Source organism: Eriocheir sinensis, chromosome 58 (assembly GCF_024679095.1).
Source record: "Eriocheir sinensis breed Jianghai 21 chromosome 58, ASM2467909v1, whole genome shotgun sequence".
Lineage (NCBI taxonomy): Eukaryota > Metazoa > Arthropoda > Malacostraca > Decapoda > Varunidae > Eriocheir > Eriocheir sinensis.
In genome coordinates, this window is record NC_066566.1 from 2795196 (window position 1) to 2815019 (window position 19824).

Here is a 19824-nt window from a genome sequence, read left to right on the forward strand (position 1 = left end):
TTATTTTAGGCTCGTGGGCAGGCTGAGTCCCGCCAGACCGCTGCTGAGTGCTGAGGCTTGAGGAAGTGCTGGTGCTGGCGCGTGCTGAGTGCTGAGGAGGCTCGGGACCATGGCCGCTGAGGAGGACCCTTCCTGCTCCATTGTGGAATATATGCGGGACCACAGCGGCTACAAGTGTGGTTACTGCAAGTCGAAGAACACCAACTTTAGCCATGGTGAGCCTCTGCAGCCCTCCGTTTGGTGTCATTTATTTCCTGTCTCGGGCCGAATTAAAGCTGTTCCTGTTACTATTACTGTTACTTGGTGTTGTCAGTGTGATCGGGGTTTTAAGTATTATAAGTAAATATAATACTTAAAACTACTTATTCCTCCCTAATTTCTATTTATCCCGTACTTAATTAAATACTGTTACTTGGTGTTGTTAGTGTGATCGGGGTTTTAAGTATTATAAGTAAATGTAATTCTTAAAACTACTTATTCCTCCCTAATTTCTATTTATCCCGTACTTAATTAAATACTGTTACTATTACTGTTACTTGGTGCTGTCAGTGTGATCGGGGTTTTAAGTATTATAAGTAAATGTAATTCTTAAAACTACTTATTCCTCCCTAATTTCTATTTATCCCGTACTTAATTAAATACTGTTACTATTACTGTTACTTGGTGTTGTTAGTGTGATCGGGGTTTTAAGTATTATAAGTAAATATAATACTTAAAACTACTTATTCCTCCCAAATTTCTATTTATCCCGTACTTAATTAAATACTGTTACTATTACTGTTACTTGGTGTTGTTAGTGTGATCGGGGTTTTAAGTATTATAAGTAAATATAATTCTTAAAACTACTTATTCCTCCCAAATTTCTATTTATCCCGTACTTAATTAAATACTGTTGCTTGGTGTTGTCAGTGTGATCGGGGTTTTAAGTATTATAAGTAAATATAATACTTAAAACTACTTATTCCTCCCTAATTTCTATTCATCCCGTACTTAATTAAATACTGGCATTACAGTAGCTCAGTGCATACCAGACATAGCTATTAGGAAAGGAAGTAGGAAAATATTGTGGTGGACTCGGGAGATAGGTAGGAAAATCAGAGAGGAGAAGAGGGCTTTTAGTAAGTTACAGAATAGTGGGGAGGAAGTTGACTTGATTAGGTACAGACAGATTAGGGACGAACTGAATAGGATTATCAAGAAAAGTAAAAGGGAGTCAGAGATTATATTAGCTAGAAATGGGAGCACCTTAAGGGGTCCGAGGGGGGCAAAGTCCCCTCCCCAGTTAGGTAAGTTGCATTATGTTAAGTTAGGTTAGGTTGGTGTAAATTTATTGGGCGTGTGATGTGGGGTGGCGGAAATACACAGCACAGGGCAGGGTGTCGGAGGTGGGGGTGGTCCACTACACTGGCCAGTGATGACGGACGGGAACTGGGAGGTGGCAGGCGCATCTCAGGCTTTGGAGAGTCAATCATTTAATGAAATTTTCTGGAAAATAAGACAATCTGCTTAATAAAAAAAACACTTGCCCAGAAATAAAATCAATGTCTAGGTGTACATGGCATCATAATATTGCATTTACAAGTTATATTCTGAAATAACAAAAGACATTGTTAACTCACTCCAACAGACTCAAAATACCCAGCACTGGGGAAGGAGGGCTGTCAACACCAGGGAATTGTTTTATTTAGGTTTTCACCCGTCACACTGTAGAATAAGACACCAGTTCTTCTAACATCTTGTCGTACTATTCATCCTTCTTTATAACCATTGACTAATATTTCTTTTATGGTAGCCAACTTACATTAAGTTAATGCTGAGAGTTACATTATGTGTTGTATTATATTCCTCTGAACCCAGTGCAGTAACTAATACTTTCCGGAAAATTAAAGAAACTTCAAAATATTTATATAAAAATATTTGAACGCAGTCTAGCACATCACATTTTGTCATTGGGTAGGTCACGTTATGTTAGATTTAGTTTGGTTAGATTTGTTAAATTCATTTGTTTATGATATGTACGTGTGATACGATTCACACTGCGCTGTTGTTGTCACTGGCACCAGAGTAGGTGATGGTAATCTACACATTCCCCCAACCATTTCTGGCGTGGTAAAATAAAAGGGGTGAAGCTGCCGCCCCCCTCCATTTGGTGACATCTGATCTGATTCCATCAATATAAAAGGGTTCAAGGGGGCACCTCCCCCTCTTTAGGAGGTGATGTTAGGTTCATTTAGATTAGTTATATAAGGCTGTTTATGATGAATGTGATATGCTTCTCAGTGCTTCATTGTCAGTATGGCAGTCAGCAGTCGAGGCAGTGGGAAAATCCACCTTCCTCAGTCTTCTGAGGGATCCTCTCTGCTAGGTTATTGATGGGGTTCTCTAGTTCAGAAATAGTTGCAATGAGGCAGAAAGATTACTGTCTTACATTATGATAAATGCCTTTTCATTTACTATTAGACAGTTACGTCTTCATACAAGGCACAAGGCATTTTGTGTTGCAGTAGCTCCATTTTTACAAAAAGTTTAAATTTTGAAACTTTGTAAGTTTGTCCTTTTATTAGCTGTTATTTACCCCACTCCCTAAAATATTAAAACGAAAATATATTAGCTGCCCCTTCTTGCAAGCTTGATCGTGCCATCCATTTCAATAGAAACTTTGTTGGCAGGGATGTGGGCACACAGGATGACCACTGGCGACTACCAGACCCTGATAGACCGAGGATGGCGCCGCAGCGGCAAGTACTGCTACAAGCCCACCATGGACAAGACCTGCTGCCCCATGTACACCATCAAGTAGGTTCCTGATAAGGTTATTTTATTTGGGTGGATGACAGAGACCTTTCCATGATGCATTCCTTGGTTATTTTGTTAGAGTACACTGTAGTTTGTCCTAGTTTGCTGTTCTACTTTTTATTTCTCTTCTGCTGTTTGAAAAGGACTGAGTATCATTCAAGTATGAGACACAATGCAAGGGTCAGTCATTAACCCAGTAGCAGCGACGGGCCAAATTTGTGGCTTTACCGTGTAGCAGTCACGGGCCAAATTTGTGGCTTTACCGTGTAGCAGCGACGGGCAGATTTGTGGCTTTACTGTGTAGCAGCGACAGGCCAAATTTGTGCCATGATATAAACCCCCCAAAATAAATGATACATAATCTGATCACAAATTCTTTGATATATATTATGAAATGGTTTGTGTCAGGGGTGATTTTTCCCATTAAGAAACATGATCCCTGTTGCTACCGGGTTAAAATGAATTCTTACCACCAAACACAACTAAACAATTCTGGTATTGAATATACGGGTCTCCTCATCCTTCTTATCCTTCCTTTGGCGGCACATGAACCCTTGCCATAATCTTGCTCCTGTCATAGATGTGATGCCCTGGAGTTGAAGCTGAGCAAGACACAAAAGAAAGTTCTTAAGCGCATGCGACGGTACCTCAGCCACGGAGATAGGAAAGACTGCAGGACGCCAGAGATGGGTACGTGTGATTCTAATGTGAAGAGCTTTTCCAGTGCCTCAGAGTATTCAAGTCTCCGTTGCCAGACTGTCATACTCATCCTCTTATGATTGACGATTTCCGACCTAAAAACTGTCTCCTCCACCCCAAAAACTGGCTTCATATACAATTACTGATAAAATGGTTAATTATTGGTGTTTCTTGGCAATTATTATGAGTCAGAAACCGGTAAATACAATGCTCTGAGTACGGTAATCTGGCAACTGTGATTCAAGTCAACATTCTAAATCTAAAACTATTATCTTTCCAGGTAACGCTGAAGTAATTGGGGATAACGAGGAATATGTGAAGCCGAAATTCGAAGCAAAATGTGATGTGTCTTCAGTAACCTTACCTAAATCTATAAGGACCCAAGAGCAAAGTACGTATCATACTCATTATTATTATTATTATTATTATTATTATTATTATCATTATTCCAGAGAGAGAGAGAGAGAGACAAAAATAAAACATGCATTATTATTATTATTGTTATTATTATTATTATTTTTTTTTTTAGTGTAAAGGTATCACACATTCTCGAGGTTGAATATCTTAGAACAGTATTTTTTGCTTGAGTCAAACTAGAACACCGAAAATGTACAGGTAAGGTATAGAAAAATTAAATTGCAAAGCTTTATACGAGGTGCATACAGTGTGTCCTGATGGGATGAAGGAATCAATGAAAGCATGTATGGGAGATTTGGTTTGGGTGTGACAGCAAAGGGAATGGATTGTGGAGGGGCTGAATGGGTAAAGCAGATTCTATCCCTAAATCATAAAGTAAAGGGGAATTTAAATTAATGTAAAGGAGTAGAACGCAATGCAGTTAATCACCCATCCTTCCCTCACTTATCAACCGCTCCACCTTTCCCATTCGGGGGGCTTCGTGGTGCAGTGGTTAGCACACTCGGCTCACAACCGAGAGAGCCCGGGTACGATTCCCGGGCGGAGTGGAAAAATTTGGGCGGCTTTTCCGATACCCTATGCCCCTGTCCCCCCAGCAATGAATGGGTACCAGGTATTAATCGGGGGTTGTGTTCCATCTCCTGGGATCTGTTCTCTTCTCCTATAATTTCTTCCCCTTCTGTCTCTCTCCAGCATATGACCACAGATGTTGCGCCGACTAAACGAAACTTTCCAACTTTCCAACCTTTCCCATTCCCTGTCTTCTTTCCGCCTTTACCAACCCCTCTTGTTGCCACCTCTACCATTATTCCCTCAGACTAATACACCATTAACCTGTGAATTATCCTGTACTCTCTGTTCCTCTCACCCTCACTCACCTGCCCTCCAAACCTCTTCTTGTTGTCTTCCTCTCAAGCCTCCCACCCGGCCACCTCCCTTCTTCCCTTAACCTGCCCCTGTCTCCCACTAATCTTCTGCCAAGCTTCCATTTGAGTTTCATTTCAATTATCTGATAAAAGTTTAATTGCTGGGAGAGTACTTACATTATCTGATAGGGGAGGCTCAGCATAATACTTATGTTCACAAATATGGCTCTCACCCCTATAAACTCTACACTACCAGGACAGCTTTTTTCCTGAAGTTAGAGGTAACATTGCTGATTAAGGTAATACTAGACTTAAAATTTTGGAGTATGGTACGTTGCTTGATGTCACTCACGCACAGTATTAATTTTAGTCTTGTGATTGTTTGATAACTTTGACATTTCTGCTAGGTGTGACGAGTAATATTGCTGTGCCTGAAACCAATGTGGTGCCTACTGCTAAGAAGCCCAGTGACACACAAGCCACCTCCAATGCCTCCTCCTCAACCAAAGACTCGCCCAGCATCAATCAAGAGGTTCGGATGGTCGTCTCTTCAGGCACAGGTAAGGTCCTTTCCTTGTTGAGTTAACGCCTTGTCTGCAGATTTCCTACAAGAAGACATCTCACCAAGCTACAGGAAAGTGGCTGCTACAATTCAGTGAAGAAAAATGGAAAGTCATGCACCTTGGGAGGGGATATCCAGCATACCAATACCACATGGGAAACACTCCACCATCCACCACAGAGGCAGAGAAAGACCTGGGAGTATATATTACCAGGCTACCAGTGAAAGCCAAATCCGTGCCAATCACAGCGGACGGGTTAATGTGTCCATAATTCAGTGTTTAGAGATTTCCATTATGTCTTGTGTTGACTTAAATCTTACATGACAGCTGAGCAATAATTCACATTTTCTTTGCAAGTAGCAAACAATTAAATGTTTCATTATAGTTGATATACCAAAAGATCATGCTCATGAAAAATCAGTTGCCCCTAAGGTTGTGATCTGATCAGTTGGGTAGTAAATTTTAGCCCCTAGAAAAGCAGCAGCCATGTGAAAGGTTACTTGCAAACTTGGCCTTAACCCGGTAGCAGTGACGGGCCAGATTTGTGGCTTTACCGTGTAGCAGCGACGGGCCAAATTTGTGCCATGATATAACCCCCAAAAAATAGATGATATATAATCTGATCACAAAAGCTTTGATATATATTATAAAATGGTTTGTGTGAGGAGTGATTTTTTCTCATTTTTCTCGCTTGGGGGGACCATTAAGAAACATAATCCCTGCTGCTACTGGGTTAAGATCTGAAAATTTAACTTTTATGTGAGTATTTACAAAATCCAACTGATCATCCACCTCGAATATTCAGGTCCAGATGCAAGTCGGCCGCTCTGCAGAAAAGCAAAGTTAATCCGTCGAGAGAAGCGAGAGGCTAAGCTGGCCAAGCAGGCGCAGGAAGCCTTGGCCCGAGGGGAATCTCTCATGGAGGCTAGCGTTTCCAAACCAAACAACACCGAGAAGTCACTTGAGGACTACCTGAATGAACCTCCCCCCGCAAACCCAGCACATACCTTGGAGGTGTGTACAAGTGTTTTGGGTGAAAGATCAAGGATTGTAGCGATTCCACGTAGCACCATCACCATCATCGTCAAAACAGTTTATCTCTCATGGTGGGGGAGGGCGGGGGGGAGTGCTTCACTTTCTTATAGCAAGTTAGGCACCAGAGACTTCATTGAGACTTAACTAGACTTCATACACTGGATGAGGACCTTTCATACGTTCATAAGAATACCACAGGTTTACAATTCAGTTTTAACCTTACAGACTTAACCACTCCATTCTATCATTTGTGTAGTCTTGTGCCTTGGAGAAAATCTAAAAATCTTGGGAAGATATTTGATTTAGCATTTGTGCGGTCTGGTTGTACTGTGGAAGTGGCCCAAAGTTGTGAGACAGAGCATAAAATAGGGTTCCATTTTCCTCTTATAAGCCTCCAATTGTGTTATTTACATTCGTAAAAATGTAAGCAACTGACACCCGCTGTGGACCATCTTGGAGCAAGTAACCTGCAGTGCTCATGTGTATTAGTGGGACAGACAGAATTATGAAGTTTCTCATTTTTATCTCCAAAAATCTGTGTGAAGTTTTCTAATTTTTATCCCCCAAAAGATCATAGGAATGTGAAGTTTTCTCATTTTTATCCACCAAAAGATAATAGGAATTCAAAGTTTTCTAATTTTTATCCTCCAAAAGATAATAGGAATTCAAAGTTTTCTAATTTTTATCCTCCAAAAGATAATAGGAATTTGAAGTTTTCTAATTTTTATCCTCCAAAAGATCATAGGAATGTGAAGTTTTCTAATTTTTATCCTCCAAAAGATAATAGGAATTTGAAGTTTTCTAATTTTTATCCTCCAAAAGATCAGAAAACTTTGAAGAAGGCTTCTGTCCTGTCCCTGAGTCTTGGCATGCGTGTGTGTTGACTTAGTGGCTGTAGGAAATGAGGGAGGAATGAATTATTCGTCTTGTTGGCTTTTGGGGTTTTTCCCACCAAGTTGTCTTAGTTGTATTTCCCCTAACATAACAAACATATTTGGTTTAAGGCTTTCCTTAATTACTTTAGTTCTTGCTTTGGGAAATTTATGATGATGGTGATGAGAATGGTTCCTAACAGGACTGTATTGTGCCCTATTTGAGTTACTAATTCCAGCAGAATTAACCATGAAAGAATTGCTTCAGAGAGAGTTCAAACACTTAAGTTAACTTTACAGGTTAGACTAGTTCGTTCCCAGCCAAGCAGCGCTGAGTTTCTGCAGACCTTCAAGAAGGCCCACCAAGTCTATCAGAGGTACCAAATTACCATCCATGGAGACGCGGCGGACAAGTGTAACGAGTCTCAGTATAAGCGGTTCCTGTGTAATTCACCCCTTGAGGTAGTGTTCACTTCTGCCCTGGCATGAGGCTGTGCTGGGGATGAGCTAAACCAAAGACCTTATTAAGGAATGCCTGTTAAATACTGAATAGCCATCCTGCATGTTGTAGCTCTTCATGACAACTTGCCAGGAGCAGATTGTCATGATGTGTTTAGTTACTGGTTTACAATCCCCATCACAGTTCATAAATTTTAATAAATCTTTTCCTACATCAAACAAGGGCCAGTTAACCAGGAAGCCGCATTTATTAATATTTTTACATAGTACTGTACATACAGTCATTATTTATTGACTTACTTCGGAAAATTGTGAAAGATGCAAAATTATATTCTTTTGTGTCGATATTGTTGTTAATTTTAAGCTCATAATGCGTCAATATATCTGCATGTCCATTTTGGTGCTCTCGGTGGTAGTTGTATGAAAAGTTTGGGTATCCTGCAGAAGGTATCTGTGTATGGATTTCTAAATACCTGGAATCTATATCCTTTAGAAAATAAGTGAATCAGTAGTCAAGGAATTTGACTTTTACTGTCAGAATCATGAATCTCTGCCTACTTGACGACTTCTGTATTCATAAATTCATTTCAACTTTGCAACAACTGTAGCAGTTTCAGTAACAGATGGCAATTGTTGGCAGATCTAATGGACTCTTTGGTACTTTCTGAGGCACTCTTCAGTAGCCGGTACACAGTGATAATTGTTAGATATCAATTTATGAAAGTTTTTAACTTTCTATGCAGCTAGTCTTTTTGAGCACAAGTATCTTCACTCGAAAACATGTCATGTCTCAAGAAAGGCATACCTGTGATATCACTAATTCCCTTGGCTTAGCAGCACGTCAGCAGTCAGTGCCACAGTCTTTTTTATTTGTAGTGAGTCATGAGCTTCAAAATAAGCTTTGAAGAATGTGCATTAGAATGTTGCTAAAAAATTTGAAACGATCAAAAAGGCTTGTGTGTCTACTATGGGCACTATGCAGTCATGTGTGTTGTTAGGTAGTCATTAGGAAAACTCAGACTCCCAGGTGTTTTGGACATCCTTTTCCCCATTAGCCTGTAATATTAAAGGTCTGCCGAAAATACAAGTTTTGTCTTTGCATCATATATTTTGAGTCCTCATGTTTTGCCTTCCCCTTCAGAAAGTTTGAGATCTTGGAGAAGTCTGTTCCTTAGGACTGAGGAAGTATAGGATTATTTTTATATATAACTGCAATTTCTTTCATGCAGTAAAATTTGTTTTATTAGCTTATCTTTTAGCTGTAGGGACTGATCTTAAAAGTCAGGAACTATCATAGGATTTTTGAGAACTAGTTGTGGTATACTGCACAGTACTCTCATCTATATACATCCTTTAATCCATATAAAGATAATTTGCTCATTTAAGTAGATGTTTCATATAGTTTACTTCTGCATTTTTCATTAGCTCAGTACTATCTCATCAAATTTGCTTGGGTGTTGTGGTTAGATGAACTTTTGACCTGTGAATTACACTCGACCCTTGGTTACCCAGATATTGAAATACCCAGACAAAATTTGAGACCTGACAATTGTCGGACATATGCTCAGTCAAATCCAGGACCTGAAATAGAAGTCTAAGTTAAATATCTGTGATCCTATGTCCTGTGGTTGCCATAGGTATTTTTTAGCATTCTCTTGGGCAACCGTGGCCTCACTGAAGTTAGAGTTGATTTAAGGTCTGGGCAGCATGTGGGTAATCTGCCACTAAGCAATGGTTGAAAAATCAATGTGTATTGGTGAGACTCAAACCTTGGTCCACATGTTTTAATAATAACAAAATGCCCTTTAAGACAAAAGGAACTAAGTCTTGTATGAATATTTGAGCTACACCACCAATTACTACACAAGTTTCTGTCAGGATAGATGAAAAACAAGAGTAATTTTGGGGTAAATTAGCTGGCATATTGGCCTCAAGCAGTCGTGCTGTAATCTTATATTATTTGCTTTAGTATAATATTTTTGACCCGCTCAGAGAGTTGAAGAAAATGGTGAAGGCTGCATCACCATTCCAGACAGGTCATCCAATTTTCTATGTTTATCAGCTGAGCAGCTGCTTGTTGTTATGATCAAATTTTTATCACCTCTTTCATATATTTATTACATGATTTCTGTAGAAAGAACCATTCATTAGTAGATGACATACATGTTATGATACGATTAAGCACCTCGAGTCAAAAAAGACAATGGCAGACACTTTGTGACTGCCGCTGACAGTGCGTCCTTTGTTGACATGTAATGCAAGTCTTCGAATAATTTACTTTGGGTGATGTCTTAGATTTGCTGCTTAAATGTGCGGGAAAAAGTGTGGCAAAAGTCCGGGGCGTATACGGAATACTGGTGCTTGCCGGACCGAGCATGGTAAACATCTGGGAATTGCCCTCGGACTGTAGCAATTCCTGGACTTTTGTGGTTCACGGAGAGGTACTCCCCTCTATTAGTCTGGGAAGTCAAGGGTCAAGTGTACTGTGTATTACTGGTTAAAATGTTATTTTTGAAAAGTTAATACCTTACCCCAAACATCATCAGAAACCATCTATAGCACTTTTGCACAAGACTGTTTTGAACTAAGTCTCAATAAATTGACTCTTGACAGTTGAAGCTGGTGAGGGTTAATCCCCCAGAGGCAGGATTCAAAGCCACCTATAATGCCTCGTATGCTGTCTTTCGGAAGTACCAGCTGGAGGTGCACCACGATTCAGAAAGCGAGTGTGACAAGATGTCCTACCAAGGCTTCCTGGTTGACGGGCCCTTGTTGGTATGGCCCAGCCTCTGGCAGTAGGCTCTCTGAGCACTCATGTTTTGTTTCTCTCTCTCTCTCTCTCTCTCTCTCTCTCTCTCTCTCTCTCTCTCGTTCTCTCTCTCTTTCTCGTTCTCTCTCTCTCTCTCTCTCTCTCTCTCTCATTTAGATTATTAGCAGTAGTAATTATTCCCTTGTCATTTTCAGTGGTACAAGTTTGCCTTGACTGTGGAGCTGAAGCAGTACATGCCAGCATATGTCCCTCAGACCTTCTAATGTCTGTAGAACACTTGACTTTTAAATATCTAAACAGTATCTCTTATGGAACACATACCGAGTTAACAAACAACGTGTCATTTTTATACCCCATTGCTCCTTGTTCCATGCTACAGGGTGTGGGCACGGGAGTATGATCAGAGCCATAAACTACAAGTGTTAAAGAAAAGCTTTATTTTTTTCTTTTCTCAGGTGACTTTCCTGTTCTTAAATCTCTGGCTCTCTTTTGTTTTACTTAACACAGGAAATGAGATAGCTAATGATTTCCCATTGGTTTTAGAAATGATGAGGTATTCATAATTTGGGGTTTTATTTAAAAAAATGTACCATTTTGCCTTGTCAAGGGAAGTCAAAGGTAATTTATGGTGGCATGTACTGTTTCATTTTATGTATAATATTGTGAAACCACAGCAATTAATACACATTAAAAGTGCTGACTCCTGTTTGTGGAGTACTTTAATTACAATCTTAGGCCCTTCGGATCTGTAAATATTTTTTTAATTTAGAATCATGCAAGTTCCTCATAATCTTGCTCTAATTGTTTGCGGTGTGTCGTGGCAGCAGTGGCAGCCGAGCAGCGGGCCAGAGCTGGGCTACGGCTCCTTCCACCATCAGTACTGGCTGGACGATAGACTCATTGCAGTGGGAGTGCTCGACATCCTGCCACACTGCGTCTCCTCCGTTTACCTCTATTATGACCCCGAGTATTCATTCTTATCCTTAGGCACCTATGCTTCACTCAGGTGAGTCAAAGTTAATGATCAAAGTACCTTCATGAAATATTCAAAACAGTGACTGGAAAACCCCATTAGTAGGGCCATTACAGATTGATGTATTCCTTTTCTCTTTCATGGTTACTTCATTACTGACCAGCTATATCTTCAGATGGCTCAAGTTTACCTTAACACTGTACCATATCAGTAATTAATTTAGAGTAAAGTGAGCTCTGACTAGGTTGCTAGGCTAGTCAGATGATGGATATTTATCAGTTATGCAAGTTGCAGTTGTGGCTTTCAGTATGCTGCAAACTTCTCATGTGCATTGAATCTCCCGAACTCCTCTTGCAGAGAACTTGCATTAGTGCGTGAACTGCAACAAAGAACAGCATCCCTCAGGTGGTACTACATGGGCTTCTACATACACTCCTGTCCTAAGATGCGCTACAAGGGCAAGTATAAACCCTCATACCTATTGTGCCCAGAGACGTATGAATGGATATCTATTGAACTCGCCACACCCAAGCTGGACAGAGTCAAGTACTCCAGATTAACTGACAACCCCAGCGCTGTGGACGTCAATGGCCGGGTGGACACTAGCAAAGTAAGACGTGCCTGTTTTATTATGTCTGATGGAATGAGTCTTTGCCCTCAGGGGGGTTAGGGAGGCATTTTTTTTAATTATGTTTGGCTCTGGCCTGCCTGTTATACTGTAATTGATATAAACAAAACAAGAAACATACCTACAGGTTGGGTTATATTTAGTAGTATTTATGAATATAGTGACTCCAGAGTCATTACCCATGACAAATGTCTTATAATATATGGCAATATGTCATTTTCATTTATCCAACAAATGTCTGATGATTCACAAGTGTCATCTGCAAGCCAGTGTGTCCTGTGCATCACAACGTTGGTAATGCTTGGTTTGCTGATGAGGCAGGAATGTGTTTTCCCAGGTGCCTCACAGTGGTGTCTCATGAACAGGAGAAAAGATCATTTCAGGAGAGGTGTCCTAATGCTTCCATTCCTTATAAAATGATTCTATCAAGGCTGGTTGTTCACTTTCATTAAATCTTTCTTGCTGTGACCACACGTTTTAACACGTTTCTGTAGTCAGCACAGATGGTCATTTACTTCATTACCCGTCATGCACACTTCCAGTCTCATGATGGCAAACAACTGGACTTGATATTGTTATCTTATTAGGAACAGAAGCATCATGATATCTTGTGAAACAATCATTTTACCTTTTCACAAGGCCACATTGTTCAATACGGTCTTGTGTGTCTTAAATGTGGTTTTATGTAAAGGTTGTGGTCTTATGAAGTGGTTGTATTGTTTAGTGCTGGACACGTTGGACCTGGGAACACACCATCCCGCTTCCTCTGTAAACAAAGCACCGCTGGCATAGCACAGGACACGTTAGTTTATAAAAAAACACCTGGTGAAGCATCAGCACATGAGTGGTGGCATCCGTTGGAGAAAGAAAAATTACAACTTATTACACTATTACAAGATTTCTTTCTGATGGGTAATTTTTCTTTTAAATCACCTCCTTTATTTCTCCCTCATTAGTCCACTGAGATTTTTTTACCATTTTGTTAACCATTTCTCTATTCTCATGACTCAAACATATCAGTATAGCTTTTCCCTTTAGCATCACATTGGCAAAATATTTAAAGTAGCTTTGACATAATACTCCTTTGCCCTTGTTTTCAGATTCTTATACTTCATAATCAGATGTTGATACGGTACGGAAACTACCAGGCAGACTGTGCTGATGATGATGAAGATGAAGAAATAAATGAGTATGCATCCCTAGTTGGGGCCAAAAGTGCATATTCCCTATTGCTCTGCAGAAGTTAAGCGTACGTACCATACTTATCAACAGTGATCGTTTGTAAAGAATCAATATTGCTCTCTCACTAGTTTAAGTTGTATTAACATCTGGTTTGAATATAAGCCATATCCAGTATTAAAAGTAAATATGAACATTTTAACATCTATTGATATATTGCAAAAAAAACATTTGATATACTTTATTAGTTTTTAAACTATTTCAAGAAAATATCCAAAAATCACCAAAAAATCCCCCGTGATTTCAAAGCACATACAAAGTATGCTAGTCCTGTAGACATGGGTTCAACATATAATTTGATTATAAGTTGTAGCTTTCTACTGCGTGCTTTAAAAATGTGCATTATTGTAAATCGGTTTATCTACATAAGTATGGTTCACAAAGGCTCAGATGTAGGGTTGTTTTAGATTAAACAAAGCCTCAAAAACTGAGTAGATATATGTGATTGTTATGTAAAAGATTAGAGGATTTAAAGTTATAATCATTCTGTTTAAAGGGTCAGGGATAGTTATTACAGGAACCAGATCAGTTAACTGAATTTGATTGGTTCCACCCGTGGCAATTTATGTTGAGCCACCGGTCCTGGCGGGTACAAAGGCCAGCAAATGATTGGGGTCATTCATCCTTGGTGTCAACAGTTCCCTGGATGATAGAGTGTCATAGTTGCATCTGTTTTTGCTCCATGGTGTGTAGTTCTTTGTGTATTAGAATCAGGCAACTGATTATCCCATTGTTTCCATAAAACTTTTATTCTGGCTGTGACCTGCCAATGATTCCCAATTTAAGGGTAGTCTTACACAGACAGAGGATATACATCTAACCTCACACTTGTAATTTAGATTTTTGGGGTCATTTATAATCCATTCACCTTATATGCCAGAAAATATAGTTAATGCAATGCTTGTAAAGTGTTTGATGTATTGTGTAAGTTCAGTTTTACTGAGAAAGAGTGGACAATGTTCATTATGTCTATCCTTTTTTTCAAGTAACAAATCTTAAATATATTTCATGAGGTGCCATGTTGTATGTAGTCCCATTTCTCTTAATTAAAAAGTAGTTTCTTTATCTTCTGCATTACTTGTATTGCAAATGATAAAAGACCAAACAATAACTACACTTTACATATACTGATATGATAAGCATTGGATGAAAAATGTATGGTGCTTGCCTGATTTGAATATTCAAAGAAATTAAGTGACTATTTCAAAGAACCACTATGCAGGGAAACATGCATTGGATTTAAACTAGGAAACTGTTGGCAAGAAGAGGACTAGAATGATGCACGTGTGTGTGTGTCCCATTTCATTTGTTGCCGTCTCCTCCTCACTACATGATACAGAAGACAGATTACTGTGGAGGATGTTGAAAGTTTGGGTTCATTTTGGACATTTATTAAATATATAAAATTTAGACCAGTCATGTACATTAGCAAACTTAACATAATATGCACAAATGTTTTGCGTGACAATCAGTAGCCATTGTCAAGTAAGGATTGCCTTGGACTCAGGAACTGTAATACTCTGTTTACTCCCAGCTTGCAATTGAAGCTGAAGCATCTTGCCAATTGGACAGAATTTTGAGTCAGCCAGTCTCGCCTACATTGTGTATTTAGTTTTTCCTTGGAAAGTAGGATGATAATGAATTAAGATTTAACATATGAGTTCAAATATATTAAAGATAGTAGAAATCAAATTGCATGTGGGCTATGAAAGTTCATAATGATTTTTGTTCATGCCAATAGTATGTAACTATCGAGGAGTGGTGTGGCAGAAAGTTCTCCATATGATAAAGTAATAAGATTTTTCAAAATGTAGATAGGAAGAGAAGTACGTAACAGTGAACCAAGTTGTTATCACCATAAAACAGGGGCTTTACACTGTGGGACAGACATCTTGCCTTGTGCAGCCAATGTTGGCTGCCATTTTTAGTTTATATTATATAAAGTTTTTTTTTTTTTTTTCCTTTCCTTTTCATATTATACAAAATTTGACCATTGCATTCAGGAGAACTTCTGTCATGCCAAAATTCTTTTTACTGTAGTAAAATCCAGCATGAAAAAAATAAATAAAAAAATATTTTGCCAGAGAGAACGGCTGAACTTGTGTGGATAGGCCACTTTCTAGCATGTTCAGGGAACTGGCTGACTCCAACTGCTGTTCAGTCAGAACAGCTTAATATTCAATTGCTAGCAATAGATGGATTAGCTGAGTAGTCATTTTCACCACTTGCAGTAATTACTGCTGCCCCCTTCACTCCGGTGATGCCGACGTTGGTGTCCAATGGTGTCACCATATGAAAAAGGTTTTAGTCCTCTTCTAAACCTCTTAGGAGGAAATAGAAGAGGATTAAAAGGAATTGAGAGGTTTAGAAGAGGATTAATCCTCTTCCATTTCCTCTTAACCCTTTCTTTTCATACTGTGACGCCGACGTCTGCGTCACGGATGGAAAGGGTTAAACTGGAAATTGTTTCCTGTAGTGTAACACCACTCAGTGCCAGGTATCAAACCCAGGTCTTACAAGTAGAAGTCAGGGCAGCAAACCAATTGACCCGCTGATTAGCTAAAACATCACCGTGCTAGAGGCCAGTTTTGTGGCACTATTCCTGATGCCCCAGCCCCACACTGTGGGCATGAAGGTGACCCCACTCACCCTCATGGTAGCTGGAGATGCTTTTAATCAATCCAGAATGGCACATACAATGTATATATACACTAGAGAAACTCTAATAACACAGTGAAATATCCTGCAATTTAACACCACTGAGGGGTGGGGTTTGAACCTGGGCCATCCGAGGTCAGCAAACCAACTGAGCCACCAATGAGCTGTTCAGTTTGCTGCCGACTTCTCAGGAGGTCCAGGTTCAAACCTCGCCACTCAGAGGAGTTACATTATGTGATTTTTCACTGCGTTGTTGCAGTTTCTCTTATGTATGTGCCACTGTGGCTTGATTAAAAGCATCTCCAGCTACCTTGAGTTTGAGCGGGGTCACCTTTCCTTCATGCTCACAGTGCAGGGCGTCAGGAATAAGGTGCTGCTGAAATGGCCTACGATGCAGTGACCTTGTAGCTCATCAGTGGCTCAGTTGGTTTGCTGTCCTGACTTATACTCAGAAGGCCTGAGTTCAATCCGCAGCAGTCAGTGGTGCGACATTACAGGACTTTTTTCAGTTTCTCTGATGAAAATTGGTTAAAGTCAAGGGTAATATACAAAACGTAATCTGTCAATGGCCACGTCCCATCCTTCTTTGGTAACTCCTGCCTTGTGGAGATTATCATTACTCTGTTGATACAGTCATTGTGAGTTTTGATGAAAAGTATCCACATGAGATTGTCTCTGTAGTGGCAGGAGTATAGAAATGTGTCAGAGAGGACACATCAATGAAACTCAGCATGCAGAACCCAAGAACAGCAGAAGAAACCTGCTGTACTGTAATTGGATGCTGCAATGTTAGAGGTTGATAGGATCATTCTGGCTGTTGTGCTCTAGCATTGCAGCAACCAAATGCACTACAGTAGGTTCTTCCTGCTGTTCTTGGCTTCTCCATGCAGTCTAACTGCTCTGTTGTGTCCTAAAGTTGCCGTGTGATAGCACCTTTAATCTCTAAAAGGACCTCATACACTTATATTCATCAATATGACATATTTCTGTACTCCTGCCACAATAGAGACTAATGTATGTGTATACTTTTTATCAAAATTCCCAATGATAGTATTTTCAGGGAAATAATATTCTCCAGAAGGCAGGAGTTGCCATACTGCCCAAGGGAGAAAGGGGATACTCTTCATCCCGCCATTTGGCGGCCCCAATGTTGAAAGATCAATTTTTCCCCGTAGGAGCATCTTACCATTTATAAGATATTTGCTACTACACTCAACATTATACAAAATGGAAAGGCAGCTGTAATGGAAGATAATTTTAAAAATAAAAAAGTCACTACCTGCTGTGCTGTAATTGTATAATACCTCAAAGGGGCTCCAGAGATAAACTGGAAGTCTTTTTTGATATATCAACAAGAAGCGTATCCCCACCAGGTGCATTGTGGACCCTGCAAAGTGTTGCAGCCCTCTGACAATTTATGGTCCTTGCCAGGTGTCTCACCCTGCAAGGAAGCCGCCTGGATGGAGAGACGCCTTACACACAGTGGTTGAACCATTCACCCGTTGAAGTTCAGGAACTGTTTCTTGAGGAGAAAAACTGTTCAACTCTGAAAAGAACATCAAACTGAATTTGTGCCTTTAGATTATAATAAGTGGACATGATAATGCAGACTTGAGATTGACTTGATGATTGACTAATTGTGAGATTTGTTTACTGTTGATGTTTCCATTCAAACCAGTAAAGTTTTCTGTGCTGCTGGGACAGTGTTCAAGTAATGTGTCTAGTTAATCCTGATAAAATGCTACATATGGCTTATGTATTACCACTGTAGGAACATTACATTCAGTATGCTGTGAACTTTACTTACCATATGTCTGAAAGACTTTAAAAAGTACACAAAAGAGACTGATTTGGTTTCATTTAAAACCACAAACTTACAGTCTATCTCTGGAGACTCTGAGTACTTATAACAACACATTTTGCTGTATAATATACTATGTTTGTGATCAAAGCATTAATTAAAGGAGGCTCAACCTAGATTATAACTATTGCTTTAAGATTTTCTGTTGTGTCTCTACGACAGAACAGAATCATTTTAGTTAATAGCTCACCAGCAAAGTATCATTGAAACTTAGAAAAAAGAAAGGAGGGTGTATATCTGAGGTCCCCTACTGATAAAGGTACACTTTATGTAATACAGCCATGTAAGGCCACTAACCAAATTACAAGTATTGATCCCATCCAACATTGAACCTCCCAGACCTCCAACATGATTGAGTTTCCATATTAATCTCTTGTGGGGCACTGTATCAAATGCTTTCTTTAAATCCACATACACGCAATCCGCCCAACCGTCCCTCTCCTGTATTATATCAATTACTCTTGAATAGAGCTTATCAGATTAGTTACACAAGATCATCGTCCTCTGAATCCAAATTGACTATTTGTTAATATACTGTTGCTTTCTAAATACTTCACCCATCTGTTTTTTATAATTTTCTCACACATCTTGGCTACTACGCTTGTTAATGACACTGGCCTTTAGTTCAACGAATCTTCCTTACTTCCTCCTTTATATACTGGACTGATATAAGCCCGTTTCCAGTCCATTGGTACCTTCCCTTGTGATAGTGAGACATTAATCAAGTTGCTCAGCTTTCCTGCTATATGTTGGTTACACTCTTTTACCACCCAATTTGATATACCATCCGGTCCTAACGATTTCCTCACATCCAGTTCTTCCAATAATTTTCTAACTTATCTGTTGATGTTTGTATCCTTTCCAGTCCAACTCTATCCTCCGGCACTGCATCTATACCTTCACTCTCACTCTCCCTTGTGAACACTGTTTGGAAACAATTATTCATCACTTCTAATATTTCACTTATACTATCAAAATTTTCACCATTAACTTTAACTTCCTGGATCTCATCTCTATTTTTCAGTTTTCCATTTATGAACTTATAAAACCGTTTTGGCTGGTCTTTGCACTTATCCACAATATTTTTCTCTAAGTTCCTTTTTCTTCTGTGTGTGTGTGTGTGTTAGAACTAGACATTTTCACCAAAAAACTCACCGGTTTGATGAAAACTGACACCAGGAAGTTGTCATTTGTTCCTCTTCATTTTCTTGAAGTCTCCTTCTTGTACCTGGAGGCCACTCATGATTTGGTTGACCTTCCTCTTGCGCTCAGCATCGCTACAAAATCAACAATCAATTACAAATCAAAGTGAATCAAAGTGTATTCAGAGACACCACATACAGCACAAGTGACATGACATGATATGATGTGTAAGAAAATGACACCAACAAAGAAATGTACCAACACTCGTCCTCCTGAAAATTGTATTACTTAAATGAGAAAAATCATACAGCACACAATGGTACCAATTATCATAGTCCTCAACTTCTGACTGATGGAGCAAGGAGCCCAACATGCATCTCGTCACATACATAACCAGAACAACTGTACCTTTGAAGTGTCTCCTGAAGCTGTTGACGAGCCAGGAAAGCCGTGTCTCTTTGTATCTCTCTCCTTGCTCCCTTCTTTTCTCGCTTCAGCTTATGAATAAGTTTCTGTTTCTCAAGGTATTCTTTTGTTCCATGGCGCTTCTTTACACCATCAATTCTGAAAATATTGGCACAAGTTATGAACAACAATTATAAGACAAACCCATGTGAAGCATACGAGTATCAATGTCACCCTTTCAGTAGCTGCAGTAACTCTCATTTCCCTCATATTACGAAACTTTAAAGTATGCTAGCATGCAGAAAATCACCCAACATTTGGGAATCAGATAAAGGAAGGACGAGGGACAAAAATAAAATAAACAGTGGTGGGTGACTAAGAGGATTTGAGTGTAAATGAAAAGACTTTGTGGACATAAAATGGAGATGTTAGTTACTTGT

General features: G+C 39.5%; 2 protein-coding genes across 6 annotated transcripts in view; one reads left to right on the plus strand and one right to left on the minus strand.

Moving 5' to 3' along the window:
* Positions 1 to 17820, plus strand: LOC126985043 (arginyl-tRNA--protein transferase 1-like). Of its 5 annotated transcripts, none has more exons than XM_050839304.1 (11): positions 1 to 215; positions 2670 to 2796; positions 3377 to 3486; positions 3776 to 3886; positions 5186 to 5338; positions 6147 to 6355; positions 7549 to 7710; positions 11302 to 11483; positions 11808 to 12060; positions 13179 to 13327; positions 17349 to 17820. In XM_050839304.1, exons 1-10 carry the CDS (start codon positions 110 to 112, stop codon positions 13323 to 13325), a joined length of 1560 nt encoding a protein of 519 aa, XP_050695261.1. In that variant the 5' UTR covers positions 1 to 109; the 3' UTR covers positions 13326 to 13327; positions 17349 to 17820. The 5 variants fall into 5 exon arrangements, with proteins under 5 accessions (XP_050695261.1, XP_050695262.1, XP_050695259.1 ...); XM_050839305.1 differs by having other exon boundaries at positions 17407 to 17820; XM_050839302.1 differs by having other exon boundaries at positions 13179 to 17820.
* LOC126985041 (nucleolar protein 14-like) overlaps positions 14693 to 19824 on the minus strand; it is a 15635-nt gene continuing 10503 nt past the window's right edge. The window contains exons 15-17 of the mRNA XM_050839300.1: positions 19388 to 19543; positions 18992 to 19113; positions 14693 to 17521 (exon numbers count right to left, since the gene is read on the minus strand). Coding sequence (XP_050695257.1) covers positions 19023 to 19113; positions 19388 to 19543 — 247 coding nt within the window. The 3' untranslated portion in view covers positions 14693 to 17521; positions 18992 to 19022. The remainder of the gene's footprint in view (positions 17522 to 18991; positions 19114 to 19387; positions 19544 to 19824) is intronic.